The sequence below is a fragment of the Malania oleifera genome, chromosome 11, assembly GCF_029873635.1.
Source record: "Malania oleifera isolate guangnan ecotype guangnan chromosome 11, ASM2987363v1, whole genome shotgun sequence".
In the NCBI taxonomy this organism is placed as follows: Eukaryota; Viridiplantae; Streptophyta; class Magnoliopsida; order Santalales; family Ximeniaceae; genus Malania; species Malania oleifera.
This window is the reverse complement of record NC_080427.1, coordinates 14889879-14911258: the sequence shown is the minus strand read 5'-3', so window position 1 is coordinate 14911258 and position 21380 is coordinate 14889879. Positions and strand designations below refer to the sequence as shown.

The window sequence follows — 21380 nt, the reverse complement described above, 5'->3', positions numbered from 1 at the left end:
GAAGTGAAATTTGAAAGTATATCAATTAAGCAAAATAATTATAATAATTTTTATTTTTATTATAATATTTTTTAATGTGTATTATTTTGTAATTTTATTATTTTAATCATATGTTTACAATATTATTTGATTTAAAGAAAAAATAAGTATTTTTGGTTAAAATTTCAATTTCTTTTAGTTTTATAATGTTAATTAAATAAGTTATTAGTTTCTAATTTTTAATTTTTATTTATATAATTTTTAACAATAATATCAAACGCCTGCGGCGCCGCGTAACGCAAACCCCATTTGCGTTTTCTATCCGCTTTTCTGTCTACAAGGCATCAACTCCATTCTTCAGCACACAAACTACAAAGCCCCAACTGGTTGTGAAGGCCATACGTCCAATTATCCATCCTCCTCATCTTTCTAAGCCTCTTCCCTAACCTTTCACTGTTATCTTAACTCTGTGCTTGAACAATTGAAAAGGAAACCAATCTTTTTTGAGCGCAAGTCCTAAAATCCGAGGAAACATGTCCAAAAGAGGTGGTGCTGCACTGCAAAAGGATGTCCCGTGGAGGGCTTCCCCCTCTGGAAAGCCCATCCCCAAAATCCACCATTCTCCTGTTCTCCGCGTGGCCCATACACCTTACTACAACCACGCCCTCTCCATCATGAAGGTCTCTCTCTCTCTCTCTCTCTCTCTCTCTCTCTCTCTCTCACACACACACACACACACACACACACACACACACACTCACTCACTCACTCACCCGCACCCACCAGAAGGGTGTTGAGTTTTTCTGTTTCATGGATTTTGAATTGAATTTTGCAGCATCCGAACCCTATAGGAAGCGGGTTAGCAACGGAAGCTATAGTGGAATCAGCAGGACCGGATTGCATTGTACCAGGACAGATTACACCCATTAGATTACTTGGTGTCAAGGTGCCTTTTTCTGGTTCTCTTTTAATGAGCTCCAATCATTTATTTCAACTATGTGTCTCATTGCTTGAACTTTTATCTTTAAGAGATTAGTGCATAGGTGTTAAACAATTGAACTGGTTGATGCACTTTAGTCACTCTTGCATGGGGTTGTTATCATGTCTTTGCTAAATGGAAGTTGACTTCATGACGTATTTTAAGATAATTCATTAAATGATTGAGCATGAGTCATTTTTCTCCTAGAGATATCCATGGTTAGAGCATGGGACTTTCACATTGGAGGCCTTAGGGTTCAACTTTGGGAAGGGATGAAAGGGGTTTGGGATGGGGGATGGGGGATGGGCTGTTCCAATTGTGTTACTCTGGTCCATTGGGATCCAATGGGCTTCCCAATGGACCAAAAAGAAGAGGACAAGTAGATTACATTTTTCCTGTCAGCAGAATTCTGTGCTCCCTTCTACATTATATTGGATATATATTATATAGAGTTAAAAGCAATGTAGAGTGACCATTCTTGCATTAACTCAATGCAACTAAGTTTTGTGGTTGATTAAAAGGGGTGAATGACTTATCTTATAAGGCATGGTGTTTAAAATTAAAAATCTCTGCCCCCCTTTTTTTCGTTCATCAATGAAATTTATATAGAATACATATTGAAAACATGTTTCAGCTGATGATCTTGTGTGATTTTCAACCAAAACATTACGATATTTTCTGTAACTAAAATTTTTTCTGTACAATGAGAAATACTCCATTAATTAAGATAATTCTTGGTGCTATATGAGGTTTGTTAAAGAGGTAAATGCTGGACAGATTAAATTTCTACTTTAGGGTTTGTTTACATCAAGCCATCAGCTATTAAGATTATGAAATGCAGTTGGTTTAGGTTTACTTGAAAAACTGTGATTATATTGAAGGGTAAAATGGAAGGAATATTAAACTCACCTTTTATAGATATGTTTGAAACTAACACAGATGAAAATTTTAGTTTCAACATTGAACCTGGAGGTGAAGACAGAAGACCTGAAATTTCGATGCTTTTTGTAGAAGTTTCTACGCTCATATGTGCCTTCAAAATGATTTTTGTGGTGTTAGCACTGTGTCTATAACTTCAAACTATTTTTAGTATATATCATGTTTGCAACTTGATGGGGATGGCACTGAGGCAGTTTAATTTGGTAACCTGTGCTTACTGTGGAATGGGTTTGAGATTTAATGTTCAACTTTAAGTGCAGCTCGGTTTTTTGAAAGCTTTGCTATGGTGGTGTTATTTGCATTCTGTGGCCAAATATGAATTTCACACATTCATGCAGTTGCACATACATATGTATACACACACATATATGGTGGATGACACATGTTACTTCAGCTCTAAGCTGACGTTTGAAGTATAGTGAAGGACCAGAGACTATATTTATGCATGTTTATTCTTATGGTGCTTTTGTTATATATATATATATATATATATATATTATGCCTAGATGAGCCTAGAACTATTAAGGACCCATTTTCTTTATGCGAATATGCAAGTTTTCCTGGCAAGAAGATTTGAACGGACAACTGGGGCTGAGAAACAGGATATAGGATGCTTCTGGCCACTGATAATGAAGTGAACTTCAGGTCTTCATGGTAATTTTTCTCATGGTTTTAAATGAAGGCTGCGACCGTTACGTAACGCCGTTACGCAACGGTTTTTTGGGTTACCGATACTGTTACACACCGCGAAATTGGTGGGAATAAAAATCACGGCCGTAGCGACCGTTACGGACCGTGACCATTATGCAAAGGCTACTACGGCCGTTACATAACCGCTACAGGATTGTTACACCATAAAAAAAAAAATTTATTTTTTACTTTTTCTTCTCACTTGTTCTCTCTCTTTCATATATCATTCTCAATATACCAAGTGGCAAGAGGGGGAAAAGATTATAATAAGGATGACAATGATACGAAATTTACTATTTCTTTAAATACTCACAATAGATGCATTAATTAACAATTTCAAGATACTAATTTGTTAGGAAAATATTTTTTTTTTTGATAATCTTAGTAATGTGATATTTATGTTCTTTATTTTTCAACTTCTTTTTTCTTTTCTAGCTATTTTATAGTTATATTATTCGTCTGCCTTATGTGTCTAATAGATTAATGGAGTGTATAATGAATTTTTTTTTATTAATTAATTTAGCACATAATAATTTATCACAGATAAGAACAATGAGAAGTATAAATACGCACACACTTAATTTTCTATTAATGGCGGTTTAAAACAAATGCAAACTTGTTTCCCTTACCAAATAACTTAGTTACTCGAACTAAAGGATCCAAAATATACCAAAACTCTTTCTAAGAATGGCTAAAAGTTTAAAACATGCGAGTACGCTAATATGCACAAGGTTTGTGCGTGCTTCAAAAAAATTCACGGCCGTTACACCTGCTTTCCGCTATGTAACATCCTCTACTCCCGCTTCCCGTTACACCCTTTACCATTACTTTCCGCTAACCGCTACCGTGATTTAAAACCATGATTTTACTTGATTTCTCACTGATCAACGTGAAGGGGTATGGCTAGCTAAATTCCCATTCTGAATTGGACGATTAACTGATATGAGAACTAAAAGCTTATACTAAAATTGACTTCATAGTAGATTTTTGATATACTTCTATTTTGAAAAATTAAAATGGAACACTATAAACTCTATAATCCAAGTATAAATTCAAGAATAATTAAAAGGATGAAAAACTTTGGATTAAAATTGAGAAAAAAAGAACATACGAGATATCGTTGTAATGTTGTAGGTAGGGTATAAGAATCAGTTTCTTTGAACCTCCAAATATTGAACTGGCCCCAAGTTGAATTAGGACATCATGTTGTTAGTGATATTGACAATTTGCCTTGATAAAAAATCTTATACGAAAAAAGTAAAATTAGATAAAGAGGGAAAGAAAGAGTGATGCAGAACCGTACATTGCATGTGAAACAGTGAAGGTATAAACCCTAAAACTCATTTTCAATTCATACCGTGTTAAATTTTTTTTTTTTCAATTCATACTATTCAACTCCAAATAATAACTCTTATAATTATAGATATATAGGCTAATATGTTTGGCAATCAAGAAAATAGAATTAAGAAACCTAAATACTACTAGAGTACTAGGATACTTCTTTCCCAATAAATAAAACCCTAGACTTTATTGGTTTCTTACCTGGGGAAATATTACTATAGATGTTACGAAAATAGGAAAAATCCTTAAAAAATAAAATTACAAGATTGCCCAAATATCTGTACAATTCCAAGCATTATGAATTTGGGTTTGGACCTTGAAGCTCACACTGCATGAGGGAAGAGATAAAATGCTTATTATTATTGTTCCTTGTGTTGTTCTCTTGTCTAGTCTTAGGATTTTTCAGAAATCTATTTTGTGATTTTTTTTTTTTGCCTATAGTTAAGAATTGGAGGACAGATTGTATACTTACATTTAACAGTTACAATGGATGCTTTTTTTTTTTTGGGTTTAGAATTTGGGATTTTGATTTTATTTGTTATTTTATCTTTATTCCTTGCTATAGCTGTTGTAGTTATTTCTATTATTGCACATTATATTTATCATGATATTTTTGGCATTGTTCTTAAGCTTTGCCTTTTATATGTATATCTTATTTGAGCTTTACTGTTCATTCCGGTTTTGCATGGTGCAGGTTTGGCCCGTTAGTGTTGACTTCAAGTTTATGGAACCAGTTGGACGAGAACTTAAGCAGATTGGCAAGGTAAAGTTTTTTTTAATGCTTTTTTTCCTTTTTCATGCCCTCAGATGAAAAATAAAAGTTCTATATGCTTTGACTTCATGAAACAGAAAAAAGGCCCTATTGGTCGAAGTTATGCAACTTTGTTCATTTACGTTCAATGATAGATTTATAAGAATAGAATATTATGAAACTCACATTAGATGCTGTTAGCGTTCTTTATCATAGTATTGGGAGATTGAAATTGATGCTTTTTTGATTTTTAATCTTATAAGAGTGAAAGCATGGATGAGGCCATTCAATCACATTTCACCCAGTCACTATATTTATGAATATAAACATTAGTGGCCATCCACATTCACTTTGGCATGCATGACCACCTACATTCTCATTTTATCATGTATCGTGCTTGGTTCTATAGTAAGTGAGTTATGCAATATCCCTAGTTATATTTGTATATATCCTCAATTCTTTATCTTTTTTGGGTAGAATGAATTTTTTTAAGTCTCTCTTTAGCAGTTTTCTTCAAAATATTCTGTTAATAGTCTCACTCTCATTTAGATTATTTTGCTTTGGTTGTTGTTCTAAAGGGCATATATTGCACTTTTAAGGTTGAAATTTTTTAGAATAGTGTTAACATTCATTGGTTTGACCACCTAGTTAAGTAGCCCAAACTTGATGAAAGTGTTCTATAAGTTTTTTATGTTAATGAGCTGATTCCTAAAAGTATGAATTTTACTTTCACTACATTAATACTCAAAAAGGATTGCTCAATTATGTTTAGTGATTTTCATCTTATAAGCTTTAATATAGCCCTTGTTGATATGATTAGGAAGGTGATAAGGGGCGATGAGGAGCACCATTTCTAGTTCTCAATTTGCATTTGTGGGTGGGATCATGGGAGATATGTTTTGGATGTTGTCCTTGCAACTATCAAGGTTATGGTGGTTGCTAGGAGGAGCAAGAAGCAAGGTTTTATTTTTAAGCCAGATTTTGAGAAGGCTTATAGGACTAGATGAAAAAATGTGTGGGTGACAAAGAATGAAACTAATTGTCATTCAGTTTTTTTTGGTAGGGCAGTGAGGTTTTTGTGAAACAACTTGTTCTCCTGCTTTGGCAAGGTTTGGGTGGCTCCGTAGCCTATTGTCACGGTCCGACTATTTTCACACCGTTGTGAAGGGCCGTGTGGCGCTAGCTAAAACACTCTTGCTTAACTAGCCAGCCTATCATTTACCAACATTCATCTACGTTAGATAGCAGGGGAAATAGTAATCAATTCATGAAAGCCGTGGCAAGCAAGCAGTACATTGAAGTAAACGTAATTCATTAACAAATTCTCCGTTGACATGTTGTACTTAGCGAGGGAGGCAAGTAGGCTAAGCACGTTGACAATTGCTAGTGAGTTTTACAATGACTGATGAACACTCACCCTCCCCTAAAGAGGTTTTTATGTAATTATCATCCTTGCAGTAGGAAACATCAAAGTGACCGACCGAGGAGTCATATTGCCTTATTTGGCTTACAAAGACTCTACTAGCAGAAATTAACCCTATACTAGTATTTACATGATGGAAACCCATCCTAAGCACACAAGATAAGCGGTCACATGCAAGCATAATGCCTTGAACAAGCTTAGCTCGTGACACCTATCCACGAGTTCTTAGTGAAGTTATGGGTTTTTGAAAAGTATAGAAGAAGGTGAACTTTTTGGATTGTGTAATTCTTGCTAGCTAGTGGACACTTTGGCTTAAAAGGAGTGCTAGAATCTTTAAAGGCTAGAAGACTCATCCGAACCTGATTTGGGAGAAATTTATTTATTTTTTCTTTCTTGTCAGCTCGACCTTTTGGGGTTTTCGAGGATCTCTCACTATCCAATATCAGTAAGGATAGGAAGGTAGTGTTGATTAACCCTTTTTATTTTTTTTTGTTCGTTTTGGTTTCTGTTTTTTTGGGAGATGCCTCATTGCCTTTTCTTTGGTCAAAAAGGAAAAAATGACAGAATTATATGGTTAACTAATTTATTTAACCCAATTATAAGAAAATTGTAGATGAATGGAGGAAAAGAACTTTAATACTTATATACAAAAATATAGGAAATATTCAAAATTGTGATAGCTATTGTGCAATTAAATTTATGAGTCATATAATGAAACAATGGAAAAGAGTAATCAAACAAAGATACAGTTAGCAAGGATCATAGGAAATCAATTTGGTTTTATGCTGGGGAGTTCGAATAGAGAAGCTATATATCTTTTAAGAAGATTAATGAAAAAAGTTTAGGGAAAAGAAGAGGGACTTGCATATGGTTTTTATTGACTTTGAGAAATACTATGATAGCGTTCCTAGAGAAGTTCTACGGTAGGTTCTAGGAAAAAAGGAAGTATGCAATCATTAATGATATTTTGACTAGTATTAGGCCTACATGTTGAGAGCCTAGGGAATATGTGTACATCAAGGATCTACTTTGAGCCTTTATCTTTGTGCCCTAGTGATGGATGAACTAAGGAGTATAAATAAGATAGAATATATGAAATGTAATTTTTGTTATGGTAGGAGGAATATTGTAGATAAAGATTAGAGTTGATGGTCAAGAAATTAATAGCACTAGTAGATTTTGATGCCTTAAATTTATTAACAAGCTAAAGGAGAAATCGAAGATGTAATACATGGAGTTAAAGCAGGTCGAGTAAAATGGAAAGTGCTTTGAGCGTGTTGTGTGATTCTAGAATATTCTTAAAATTAAAAGGAAAGTTTATAGGATGACTATAAGACTAGCTATGCTATATGGATCAAAATTTTGGGCAACTAAGAAAAAAAATACCCAAAAAAGTATAAGTTGTGGAGTTAAGAATGCTAAGGTGGATGAGTGGTATTATGTTAAGAGATAAATTAAAAAATTAATATATTTACAGTAAGTTAGACATCACATGAAGATAAGATAAGGGAAGGGCGGTCAGATGGTTTTGCAACGTAGGCCAAAAGTGCACTAGGACAAGTGAGCTTGTTACTGGTAGTGGCAATAAAAGGGTTAGGGTTAATAACCCTCGAATTATTAGCAAAATTGTCCATGATCGTATAAATTGGAGGAAAACGATTTATGTAGCCGATCCCACCTAGTGAGACTTAAGGCTTGGTTTGTTGTTTGTTGTTTTTGTTATTTTGAGAAGGCTTGTGATAGGGTGAGCTGTCTTTTTTTAATGGGATGGGTCTTATATAAGAATGGTTTTGGGTTAGCGGTGTGAGATAGGGGGATCCTTAATCTCTTTTTCTCTTTATTCTGGTTGCATGTGTTTTCAGTGGGATGACAAGGAGATCATTTATCTACTTTTTCCTAAACACCCCCATGGGTGGAAAGGTGCTCTTTTTCTTTGTTTACTTTTGGGAGGTTCATTACATCAATGTGTATTTCTTAGTTTCCCTTTGCTTTTTATCCTTGTTTAAGGTTCTAATGGGTGTCGCTAATAGATTGGAGAAGATTATGGGGGTTTTATTTTATTTTATTTTTTATTTTTATTTTTTTAATTTTTGAGGTCAGGAATGGGTGAGAAGAGGGATCATCTAGTGTCTTGAAAGGTTATTGGTAAGTATGAGGTAAGGGCAATTTGAGTCTCAGTAGTTTAGTGTCTGAAAAATTGCGATGGTGGTAAGTGGTTATGACATTTCCCTTTGAAAACTAGTTATATTTGGCATTTTGTAATTACGAGTAAATTTGATCTACAAGAGAAGGGAACAGGCAGGATGCTAATTTTGCAACTATGGTTTTGCATGAAAACCCATGGAATTCCATCTAGTAGGAATCAGCTTGTTTCTTTCCTTGTCCAAACATAAAAGGAGGAGATGATTGTAGGTTTTGATTTTGGAAGGATCTTTGGCTTGGGGAGCTTTTCTTTTTGGTTTCTTTCCTTCATTCTTTTGTTGTTGCGTATTAAGGCACCTATTTATTCTTTTCTCATTATTGATAGGATATTGTTTCTTCCGACTTCTATTTCTTAGGAATCTTAATGATAGGGAAATGAAGAGGCTTTCCTCACCTCTTAGTTTGTTGGATTCATATTGTGAGGATGTTGGAATTGGAGCTTGGACGCTTTTGGAGTTTGTAAATTCGCTTATATTTGCATATAATTTAGTCATTTATACTTTTCCTCTAGCTAATATTTGTGGAAAGCTAAATTTCCTCCATAGGTAAGGGCTTTTGTGTCGATGACCATTCTTAATAGGGTTGGCACCAAGAATCTGTCCAATAAATCTTATATGCCTCTATCTTGTTGCATGTGTATTATGTGTAATATCAATAATGAGGATTGTATCATCTTTTTCTTCATTGCTTTGTTGCTTGCTGTTGGAGAGTGTTGGGTATGTTCTAATTCTTCGGAGGCTTTTGTGTTTGAGGCATTGAGGGGGAAAAGAATGCAAGTAATTATTGGTAGTATGCAGTTTTGGTTTTATTATAGGGTACTTTGGCTTGAGAGAAATGCTCAAATCTTTGAGACTACATCTATGGTTTTGATTTGGCACAGGATTGTTTTCTTTGTGTTGATGTTGGTTTTCTCTATAGAATGTTTTGACAATGTGAGGGTCCATTTAGTTGTGGGAAACAGTTTCCATTTTTCATTTTTAATTTGTTAAAAAATTTAAAAACTTAAGCTTATTTTTTAGTTTTTGAAAAATCTATTAAAAATGTAGAAAATAAAGATTTGTTTAGTCTTGCCAAACAATCACTTCTTTATTTTCAATATTTGAAAAATTTCAAAAAGGACAACCTATTTTTCAATTTTTCAAAAAATATATAAGGTAGTATTTGGGAGCATGATTTTGGGACTTGGATTTGGATTTGTGTGGATTTGGAAGAAACTTAATATAATATATACTATATTTTGTGAAAATCTTTACAAACCCAAATCCAAGATCCAATTCCATGCTCCCAAAAACACAGGTTAAGAAGTTAGAAATCTAGAAAACAATAAAAAAGATGGTTTTCAAATTTCCTATATAAATTCAGAAAATTGGAAAACAAGGTGTCATTTTTTAATTATTTGAAAATTAGAAATGGAAAATAAAGCTATTTCTACGAGCAAATAGTGCGAAATTATTATTATTATTTTTATAATAATGATGTAAATTTGAAAAATTAGCTTACTTTTTTGTAATTGTTTGAAAAACTAAAACGGAAAATGAAAAATGTATTACACAACTAACACAGGCCTTGAGTTTTTCTGATATTCAGCGCATTACATTAGCTTTGTTAGCATGATATTTATCTTTTATTTCCATTTGATTTTTCTAATTTTTATTTGTTTTTACCTATCTGATTGTCTAGACGACTTCACACCTCCGTGTATATTCTTTTATCTTAATGAATTTATTTTTCCATAAAAAAAGGGACTGCAAGTGATAAAGTAATTGAAGCCCAATTTGTTAGGAATAATAAATTCCACATACACAATATTGCTCTTGCTTCACATTTTGCAATTTCCACTTAGGTTCTTCCAAAAGTCTTTGGGCTTAGGAGTCAATTTTGGCACTTCTCTTATTTTATTACTCTTTTGATTTGATTTGGCATAAGATTGTTTTCTCTGCATTGATGTAGGCTTTCTCTATGAAATGTTTATTCAACATGATATTGTGGCTTCATTAGCATACTTTTTATCTTTTCTTATTCTATTTAGTTCTTTTTAATTTTTATTGTTTTTACCTTCTAATTGTTTGGAGGACTTCACATCCTCTGTGTATGTTAACAATTATTATTATTATTTTTTCCATAAAAACAAGGGACTACAAGTGGGTAGAGTAATTGAGGCTGAATTTATTAGGAATAGTGATTCCACATACACAATCTTGCTCCTGTTTCAACAAATTTATCCTCCATGGGTGGCTCATATTTTGCAATTTCCATCTTAGGTGCTTTCAATGATTCTTTGGGCTTAGGATTCAATTTTGGCACCTGTTATTTTATTAGGTTGTGTTGCTAATTCAATTTGTTGCACCTTGGGTTTCAACACTGGCTCACTCAACACCTCCACATGATTTCCTCCTTTTTCTCCAACAATAATTATTTTTCTTTCAATCCTTTCGTGCATTGTTAAGGTATTTGTATAAGCTATTACAATTTTTAAATTGTTGCTTAGTCCTATAGTTGGCCCAGCAGTTTGCTCTTTGCCTTTGGTAAATCCCTCCGCAAGATTTTGCATGCTTTGTAATCATTGGACGGGTTTAATGGATGTTCAACTGCTTTAAGTATTTTCTTCTTCAATCATACCTATTTTATCCACTATATCCCTTAACCTTTGTACATGAACTCTACAGTGGACAAGTTTAGATTCATGCTCAATTTCATGGATATATTATTCTCGGATCATAACCATGGTCACTTTTAACCTTTGCACATGCAATGGACAATTTCACATTGATCCTACTGTTTGCTGTTTAGATTTTGTCTGGTATGTGTTAATCAGTTTAGTTTGACAAGGCCGGTCGGTTCACTAACTACTGGCAGTTTAGTGCCAAATCAGTTAATGGCACGGTTTAAAACTCAACTTTTTTTATTTATTTATTAATTTTTGGTTGCTACCTGCCACAAACCCAACAACTTCTCCTTAAACTAGAGAAGAGCTTGACAACAATGGGATATTAGCCACAACTATTATAATGAAGCATGACAAGGCTGATTCAACAATAGAAACTTAAATGTGAACTAAAGACACTGGTGATGGAGCTATGAAGACTGAGCTTTGTCTATGATGAATTCTACTGTTTGCGATGGTGGCAGCAATAGGCAAGATTCTAGAAAGGCTTGGGCTTGGTCAATGGTGAAATTGTGTCACGATGATGACTTTACAGCTCTTATTGATTCTTTCTGATGGTGGCGATGTGAGATGAATTCGGAGATGAAGTATGGTTATGGGTGGGATGGGATTTGTTGCGTCTGAGATCGAAAGCACAAAAGGTGCAGAGGTGGGAGCGACGATGGAGAGGGATTGGCATGGTGGTAGTGTGGCAGTAATTGATGGTGTCGCGGAATTGGCAATGGTGATAAGGCTAGTAGGATGGTACTGGTGAACACACGCTTAATGGTGGTGATTGGGATGGTAGGGCAACGGTAGCTTTGGTGGTAGCCATTTAAGGTTCTGATGCTAAATGATATAGAAGGTAGAAACAATGGATAAACCCCAATAACTAAAAAAGTAAAAACCCAATTTACATTATTCAACTCTAGCTAAAATTTCTTACAATCATATAAGTTGGTTGGGTAAAATCTTTGGTCAAACAACTCCGTAAAATTTTTGGTCAAAGCATATTCTTTAACCTTTACATTTGCTTCTTTTTGTTCCTCTTTCTCTCTTTTCTTGTTTATAGTTTTTATGTATAAAAAGCTTAGCATGGTTGCCAATCAAGAAAATAAATAGGGAAAATTAGTAAAACGAAAATACTATCTCAATAGCTAGATTCCTAAAATCTACTAATTTGCAACATACTAAAAATAAAAATACTACTAGAAAACATCACAAAATAGGAAAAATATAACAGCAATATCTTCAAATTTAAAAATTAACTCCAAGTGCCTTACGTTTGCCCATATGTGACCTCATGATGGTTTCCATAATTTGGGTTCCGACATTAAATTGAAAGGCATTTTCAAGAGAGATTGATGAAAAATGTTAATTTATGTACCCACCTGTCATAGGTTGAACACTTCACACCATGTGAAGGGCTGTGGCACTAGTTGTGCGCAAGCTTTAAACTTAACCACAAATAAACTTGATGGACACTTTTATGAGTAACAGATGCAAAGTATGCATCAAGCAGTGAGTAAATAGTAGACAATTGGATAATGTGGAGAGTAGAAAGCATCGAGATTCATTTATTTCATTTTTGGCTACATGTGTTTAGTGAGGGATGCAAGTAGGCTAAACATGATTACAATAACTAGCGAATTATACAATGTCTGATCGCCTTCCCTTAGAAAGATTTCTACGCAAATTTGACTTTGGCACAAGGAAACATTATCACAACCAAGGATTCATGTTCCCGTTATTTCGTAAGGGACAACTTAGTTTGAGCAATAAATCTTACGCTATTATTTACATGATGGTTATTTACCAAATGGACAAAATACAATTGACCATAGGCAAGCATAAAGCCTGGACAAGCTTGGCTTGTGTCATTCTCCTCTACTTCTGCGGTTGACCTCTTTGTAGATTTTGACGCTAAATATTGTTGTACTTCATCTATGAACATATGCAAATCTTTCACTGATCTTTAGTTGGTGTCCTCATCTTTGAGGCTTTTTTACTTTACTAAGAATTCCTGCTGATGACAGCTTAACAATTTGAACTCGTCTGCAATGATCTCTTCTAATTCTCTTCTTCACTTCTGTCTAGTTGAGTGACTGCAGGTTGGATCCTCGGTGTCAATATAGAATGACTTGAGGCAGCTATTCTTTCATTCAACCTTGTCTTGCTGACAAGTTAAACAAGTTCATATATAGTCAACTACCTGAGCTCGAATGTGTGGGTGATAGTACACTTGCTCCAACAATGTCAAAGTTTGGTGCCATCCTACATGGCCTGTCTATATAGTATCGCTACAGTTGCTTAATAGCGTCTTATTGAGGTCAACAACTTGAGGAGCAAAGAGCAAGTTTCCATGTGTACATAGTAAGCTATTCTTTAACCAAACTTAGAAGCTTTGCCCTCTTCCACCAACTTCATGATATCTTTAGCTACTGGATCTTTGACAATGTTCCCTTTAATGCGCCCTTGCATTGTTGTGTTAACTTTGCCATCAAGGGGGCTACCGTATGGACGGCTGCAAGCTTAGGGTTTGTGGTCAGCACATCTGCTACTTTATTCACCCACCCCACCTTGCGCTTGAAGAAAAAAGTCAAAAATCTACTAGAAATTCCTCGCAATGAGCTTGATTAGGGAATAACTTAGGGTATATAAAGGAGTGCGTAATAGTCGAGTTATGCGTCTTCACTACAAACATCAACCCAAGCAGGTAATGCCCCACACTCAAAGGCAATGGAAACATTTTCTTCTTTTGAGCTGTGTGCTTTCATTTGGGTTCACTAAGCTTGCAGCTCTCACATCATGCTTCGTTTAAGTTGTCAAAGGATCCTTGCATGCTTAGGTCTAGTTCCACTTATAATGGAGTGGTTATATTTGAGTACCTCTCAACAAACTTGTCGTAGTAGTTGGCAAGACTAAGAAAGGACCTCATACAGCCTGCACTCTCTACAAGTCCATCCAAATTTAGCTTTATTCAATCAAGTGGCTGTGGGACTGGATGTGCTTTTGTGCAAAAGAGTATTTTTCTGCTTCATCACATATAGGCTATTCTTTTTTAGCCGATTGAACACGTTTTGTAAATGCTCTTTTAGGGCGACAAAATATACCTTTACAACATGCAGAAGGTGCATCAGTTAACCCGAAGGGCATCACCAAGACTTTACAAGTCCCCCATACCAGCGATACTGCAACAGGCAAGTAGTCTTCTGCTCATTAGTCTGCTATCCTCACCTGATAGTAGCCTAAGCACAAATCAAGTTTAGTGAAACACTTGGCATGACTACGCTGATCTCAGATACTTATTCCACAAAGTAACTTTATTGAGTGGGCAGTTTTGCATGCATAACCACAAGCTCCCATTATGTTTCTTCTCAAACAACATTGGCACTTTGAACGATGCTTTAGAGTGTTGTATGTGACCTGCTTCCAACAAGTCTTCAAGTTGCTTCCATAGTTCTACTAGCTCTAGAGGTGCCATCTATGAACCTTTAGCAAAGGTTTTACCTAAGCAACAACTTGATGTTGTATTCTACACCTTGTCATGGAGACAATTGTTTAGTAGTTTATTTGTCACTACTTGATACTCCTTTGTACATCTTTGATGCTAACTTGTGTCCTACATCTTCATGCACCACCAATGAGCATGATATTATATTCGCCACTTATACCCTTCTTAAGTTGCACGGCTAAGAGGAACTTCTCATCATCATCTTTCTTTCTCCATAGATTGAACATGCAATGGTGATTGACAATTAAGGAAAGGGATCTGACAATAGGCATGGGAGTTGCTGTCGACTCTTGCATGAATTCCATCCCAAGTGTCACTTGGAAATCATTCATTGAGATGGTAGTGAAGTTTGAATGTCCCTCCCATGGATAGAGCTTCACAAACACATGCTTGGCTACTCCTAGTGTAAGCTGGGCTGCAAATTTACTGCTTTTATAAGGCTGGAGTCTTTATCAAGCTTCAATGTACTTTATCCATTGATACGTAGATCCACAAATATTAAGCCCTTAGCTGGGAAATTTTTCAGTTTTTCCCTTTTCCTTTCCAATGCATTGGGTAGTATTGCATCCATCCTTTGGGTTTCCTCCTCATTTTTCTTTGGTCCATATGACTCAATTGTAGCTTGCAAGGCATTGAGCAATGACTTGAGAAGACAATGGGCAGTTTGATGAGAGCCTCAAAATAAGAAACATGAAATCTCGCCCTTACCACTAATTGTGTTGGAGGCTTGAGATGAGAATGATTCTTGACCATGTTGCCCTGGTATGGCTTCCTCATTCTTTGACTTTCTGGTGTTCAACTCGATGAGCCACTTTTCATAGTGTTAGAAAGTTGCTCTTGCATCAGTCAAGTGTTCTACAGTCGCAGGATATCTTGAACTCTTTGTCAATGAAGCTCAGTCCTTGCCCATAGCTTTAAACATATGAAGTAGAACAAGTAACATTGGTGAATTGGGTAAAGGTACAGAAAGAGAGGGATTCGAACCCTTGGTAAACAAAAGTCTACATAGCAGTTCCAATGTTACGCCTTGAACCACTCGGTCATCTCTCCTACATAATGATTATGCCCTAGAAACCGAATGAATAGTGAGTCGTTTATATTAGGTTACTGGATAAGTACAACCAATCTATTCTAACTATTAAAATCCATCAAAATAGAAAATTTTTCATCAAATCAAAAGAAGATCTTTCCTTTAAGGCTCAGGATTTGTTTTTCTTTGGCATTTCTTGGATATCCAACATCAAATTGGAGAACTGCTTTACATATTCTCTGACTCTCTTGACGTGCTTAAAGATCTTATGAGCTGCATCAAGCATTATACTAAACATTCTCAAGAAAGAATTGGGCATTGAATTCTCTTCTCAAATCTTCCCAAGTATCAACCGCATACCTACTGTGTTTGAAGTTTGTACTTGGTACACCAGCATAGTTTGGTGTCTCGACAGTAGCACATTCTAGCTATGGATAATTTTGCTTCCTTCAAGTCAGCCTTCACTGCAGGATGTATTGTTCTATGTGTTAAAAAGGAAGTTCTCCAACTCCTTAACATTAAGGGCACTCCCATATGCTTATGGATCTGGTAGCATTGTTCTGCTATATCCCACTCTTGTGGAAAGGGTATTTCTGATAGCATGAATCAAAGGGTTCATCTTGGTGAAGAGCTCCCCCATCTCATGTTGTAAAGCTTTCACAGCACAACGGAAATTGTTGGAAATGGTGTGATCCCAAGAAGGGGGGGTGAATTGGAGATTTAAAAACTTTTTGGCTAATTTAAATGTTTCGCCGATTCACCACATATCATATCTCATTCAATATTAAACGCGTGTATGTAAAAAGATTAAGTCATTTGGTTTATGCATACATGCGTATCTCATTCAAAGTAAATGTGTGCATGCAACTAAATATAATTGTAAATAAATAGGCATACACATACTGAATTTAAAGTGTAATAATTTAAATGAGATAGGGAGAGAGAGACACAAGATTTGTTATCGAGGTTCGGCCAAACTAGCCTACGTTCCCGTCTTGGGCATACCTCTTAAGGATTACACTATACTTGCTCACTTAAACGAGCGGAGTAGAAGCCGTTTACATCTTCTCTTTATGAGGCGAGGAAAACCCTAGCTCAATTATTAGGCTGAGCCAAACTAGTCTCACTTACGGGGCTGAGATTCCTCAGTTCAATTTCTGGGCTGAACCGAGCCGGTCTCACTTACGGGGCTGAGACTCTCAAGTTCAATTAAGGGGCTGAACCCAATCAGTACAATAAAACCATTTTTGTACATAATACAGTGCTTCTAAATATAAGCAGAAATGTACACATTTAAGCTCAAATGCAAATACTCTAGTATGATATGAAATGTATGCTCAGTAGAGTAAGGGTGTTTTTCAAATAAAGTTTGCAATCTTTGAAAATGATTTATATAAAAAGCACATCAAATATTTATATGATCTTTGATTTCAAAATGAAATATGCAATAAGTATTTTTCAAAGATCTTTAAACCCTTAAGATATTTTCCCAAGTAAAGATGTTAAAAATAAGTTCATGGAAAACTAGGGTTTTTAGTTCAAAAGATTTTTGTAATGAAAACACACTTAAAAACAAATGTCCAACTAAAATACTCTCTTTTAAAAAATATTTCAAAGAATAATAGAGAGAGTTGAAGAGTATAAGATTTATCCCATAAAAGATTTTTGCACTAAAAACATGTTTTGGGGGAATTTTGATTAGGAGAAAAATTAGAGAGAAAAGTTGGCTAATCAAAGTCGCTAATCAAAGCAAATGAGGTGGTATTTATAGATTTTACAAAAATCATGACCGTTGGGGACACACTGGGTATTTTGGAAAAAGATTAATTAAGTTTAATTAAAAATAACTCAATTTAACCTCGGAAAAACTTCGAGCAACCCGAGAGGTTCAGTCGACCATTTTTAAGGTTTGGTCGACCGGGGTGCTCAGTTCGGTCGACCAGGAAGAATTTGAACTACGAGTTCGGTCGACCATTCATAAGGCGATTTTTGAACCTTCGAGGTTCGGTCGACCAGGCAAAATTTCTTTTGAGAGTTTGGTCGACCGGGAGGCTGGTATCTCCCACGTGTGAGTTCGGTCAACTATAGTGTTGCAGCTCATTTTAGGTTCCGACGACCGAAGGGTCAAACTGTTGACCTGGTGGAGGTTTGGTCGGCCGAAGGGCCCTGAGTATTAGGGTTCGGTTGACCGAACATGCCAATTTGGGCATTTCGGTCCTTTTCTTCTTATAAGATTGTCCCTATTCATATGATTAACTTTAATACAAAAGGGAACTTTTTCATGCAGAATTATGGGTCCTATGGTCGATATAAAGCCTTTCAGAGATATTCCAAAAATCCGGCGTCGGTCGACCGAAGGGTGCCCTACGGTCAATCTATGGTCATCTGAGCATTCAGACATATCATGCAAGATGTATGCATTATTACAAACCAAATAGTAAAAACTTGAATGCATTATACAAATAAAATTAAATGTATTCTTCTTGATCTTCTTTGCTCTTTAATTTTCATGGAAAACCCCCTGATCATATGAGCTTTATGTGTCTTTGGCTTCCATTCTCAGTCCCCTTATGTGTGTGTTGAATTATAACCTGTCTAATCACTAGATACACACATAAGTAACTTGCGGTTTGTCATTACAAAACCAGGGATTGGACTCAAAAAGCCAACAGAAATCATCCAAGAATTCAATTATGGAACTTTGTGGTTGCTTTTGGAACCAATCAAGACAATGCATTGGCCGTCTTTATTGCCACCTTGTTAACATTCTTAACTTGCGACTCTAGCGGATTGAGTCTTTCCATATTAATGCTTGGCATGGTTTTACCACCAATGCTTCACAAAGACAGAGTTCTTAATGCAATCATATCATGAAGCAGTAAAACAAGCTTTATACCAATTGTCACATGCCAAACACTTCACATTGCGTGAAGGGTCGTCTGGCCTTAGTTGTGGCACTCCAGCTTTAACTAGTCAGCCAAAAGTTAATTATGAACACATTACACGAACACATTCACAAGCAATGTAGGCAAAGTTGCAAGCAGTGAGCATGTAGTATACAAGTGAGTCATATGGTGAATGGCAAAGCATTGAGATTCATTTTATTACTTTCGTAGGCAGTGTGTGTAACGATAGAGACAAAGTGAGCAGGACACAAATATCGTAGCTAGTGAGTTATACAATGATTGATGAACATTCACCCTTCCCTCAAGAGCTTTATATACAAATCTAACTCTGGCACAACTCTTTTTTATGATACTATTGACCCATCAAATGGGCACAAAACAAGCGGCCTTGGACAAGCTTGGCTTGTGATGACATTCCACCTTATGAACATCACTCATATAAATCTAAAAGAATTTTAAGAAGTCTATGAAACTATGAATGTTTTATTTTATTATACTCTTTAAATTTATTTTCAGCGAGTTAGTGTCAGTTATTTTGTTTTAGGAAAGAATATCTTGAGTTTTTCTAATTTTCTATTTAGTTTCTGTCAGATTCCAAGGCTAGTAGCCAGTATAATCCCCTGTAATTGATTTTATCGAGTTTTTTTTTTTTTGGAATTAAAGAACTTCAATATCTTATGAGATATTGAGCTTGGCCGTATTGTGTGCTGCATCCCTTATTATTATTATTATAGTTTTCTAGTCTAGCAACCAACATATTGAATGAAATCTCTTTCTGGATGTTTGTAGTTTAGTTGTCCATAATTATGCGGAATGACAGAATGTTTTGCTCATAGGCCAGACATTTTGCCCTGCCTGTCTGTTAATAAATTTCTTCATTTATCCACAAAACCAAAACAAGAAAAATGAGAATGACTGATAGTAATGAATGGAATCATTATGAAGAATCCATAAATGATCCAATTCATGCATTGCATAGCTTCATTTCAAATGTTTTGAGAGGATTCAAAAGTGACTGATTATAAAATGCCTGCATAAGCAGCAGAGTATTCTCAGCAGTTATTGCTTCTGTAATCTGAAGTTGACAGTGGCGGAATTTGAAGCTTTTGTTGGCTGTTAACTCTCAGAAGGATCATTGGGAATGAAATCAGATGAAAAATCTGAACCACAGCATATGTTACTATTTAACAATGTTTTATAAGGCGAAGGTGTAAGGCGAGGCGTTTTACCTTCCTTGAGGCGAGGTGTAAGCATTTTGGGACTATATGTTTTTAAATAATTAATAAATAAAATCATTTTATATATAGTAAAACAATGAACAGTAATTTATAATAATGGATAAAAAAATAAAAACATAATTTTTGAATATCATATAAGCCAATTTTAGATAACAAACACAAATAATACATGTTAAAAAATAAGCATGAGCCACATTACCAAAAAAGAGAAAAAGCAAAATTAAAGCATCTTCCACTAATTTCTAAGAATATAAAACTAAATGAACAAAGTTCAGAGGCAGATCAAATTGGAAGGGATCCACGACTCGTCGTAGAGAGACAAGAAGCTTGGAGGAATTGTTAGAGAGGGAGAAGGAGCGTCAAGTTGTCGGAGAGGGAGAAGGAGCTGGAGGAAAGCTACGGAAGCTTCATCGAGTCGTCGGAGAGGGAGAAGGAGCTGGAGGAATCGTGGGAGAGCTATGGAATTTTCGTCGAGAGAGGGAGGAAATAATCTTCGTCGAGGGGTTTTGACCCACCTGAAATGCGTACGCCTTCCCAACTGAGGTGTGAAATGCTCGTTTTTCTTCTTGAGGCGTACACATTTTAGGCTTTACGCCTTTCCTGTTACACCTTAGGGTGTTTTATGCTGAAAATGCCCATGAGCCTTTTAAAACACTGCTATTTGAGATTGGATATTAATGTCATTTTGATTCTCTAATAAAAAAAACTTTGGAAATAAAGGAAGACAATTGAAGTGCCATTCCCATTCCTCGACCTTTTAAGGAATGCGTGCATGCACATTTATTTGGTGCAAATCCTTTGTGACACTGATAGGCTGTGACCTCACTGAGTTAACCGCTGTATATCATTGCTACAAGTATGGGGATTAGATTTTCTTTCTCTATTTTCCCTGCATGGGTGGAAGAAAGTGTTTCATGCTCATATTTTTGGTTTGACTAGCCTTTGATATTCCACTGTCAACTATATTAAAACCGAAATTTCAGTTTCAGCATAAGATTTGACTATAATGTCAATAGTACCTGAGTAGATTTTCATTCTGTCCATTTCTTTTTTCAATGTTTGACTGAAAACATAAGGGTGTTAAGAAAAATCTCGTGGACATCCATTCTCCCTGCTGCAGTCCAATGAGCAATTTCATTTTGCATACTCTTCTTTTATTTATCGTATTTGGTTTCTGGTTTGGCTTTCTCTTTGCTGAGTGAGCAGTCAAATATCATATTTTGTAGTTAAATATCATATCTTATTTTCATGCCTAGAAGTATACAAACATGTGATTTTAGCAGTGTACTGATCAATGTGGCTAATTGCTTTATCTGCAGTTCATGGATTCAGCTGTCAACCTTATGAACAAATCATTTATAGATAATTAGTGGCACAGAATTCAGTAGACAGCGGCCAGCGGACCAAGTTGTATGTTGTTCTTGCAATATGCAGAAGACTAGCCAAGCAGCCTAATGAATTATAACAGCGTCTTCTGAAGCATAATTTTTAGATGACAAGGCGGAGATTTAGGTGGTGAATGGTTGGTTACATAAAGAGGTCTTCTCTTTAAAAAAAATGCAGTCTTTTCTGCTACAAAAACATTGTAGTAAAAATTTATCTGTTGAACAGTCTTGATGCTGTGTACAATAAAATTTTCCATGTTGAATAATGAAATCTTGATGCCTTATATTTTCTTTGTACATTCATATATTCATTAATCTTGATGCTTTATGTCGTCTGTTAGTTAATGGCCAACTCACCA

The 21380-nt window shown here is 35.4% G+C and overlaps 1 protein-coding gene across 1 annotated transcript; it reads left to right on the top strand.

Annotated features, from left to right (window-relative positions):
- The first annotated feature begins 246 nt into the window (after positions 1-246).
- On the top strand, positions 247-21318 carry LOC131168077 (uncharacterized). Its single transcript, XM_058127272.1, has 4 exons — positions 247-659; positions 815-925; positions 4623-4691; positions 20956-21318. Exons 1-4 carry the CDS (start codon positions 513-515, stop codon positions 21004-21006), a joined length of 378 nt encoding a protein of 125 aa, XP_057983255.1. The 5' UTR covers positions 247-512; the 3' UTR covers positions 21007-21318.
- Positions 21319-21380: the final 62 nt, after the last annotated feature.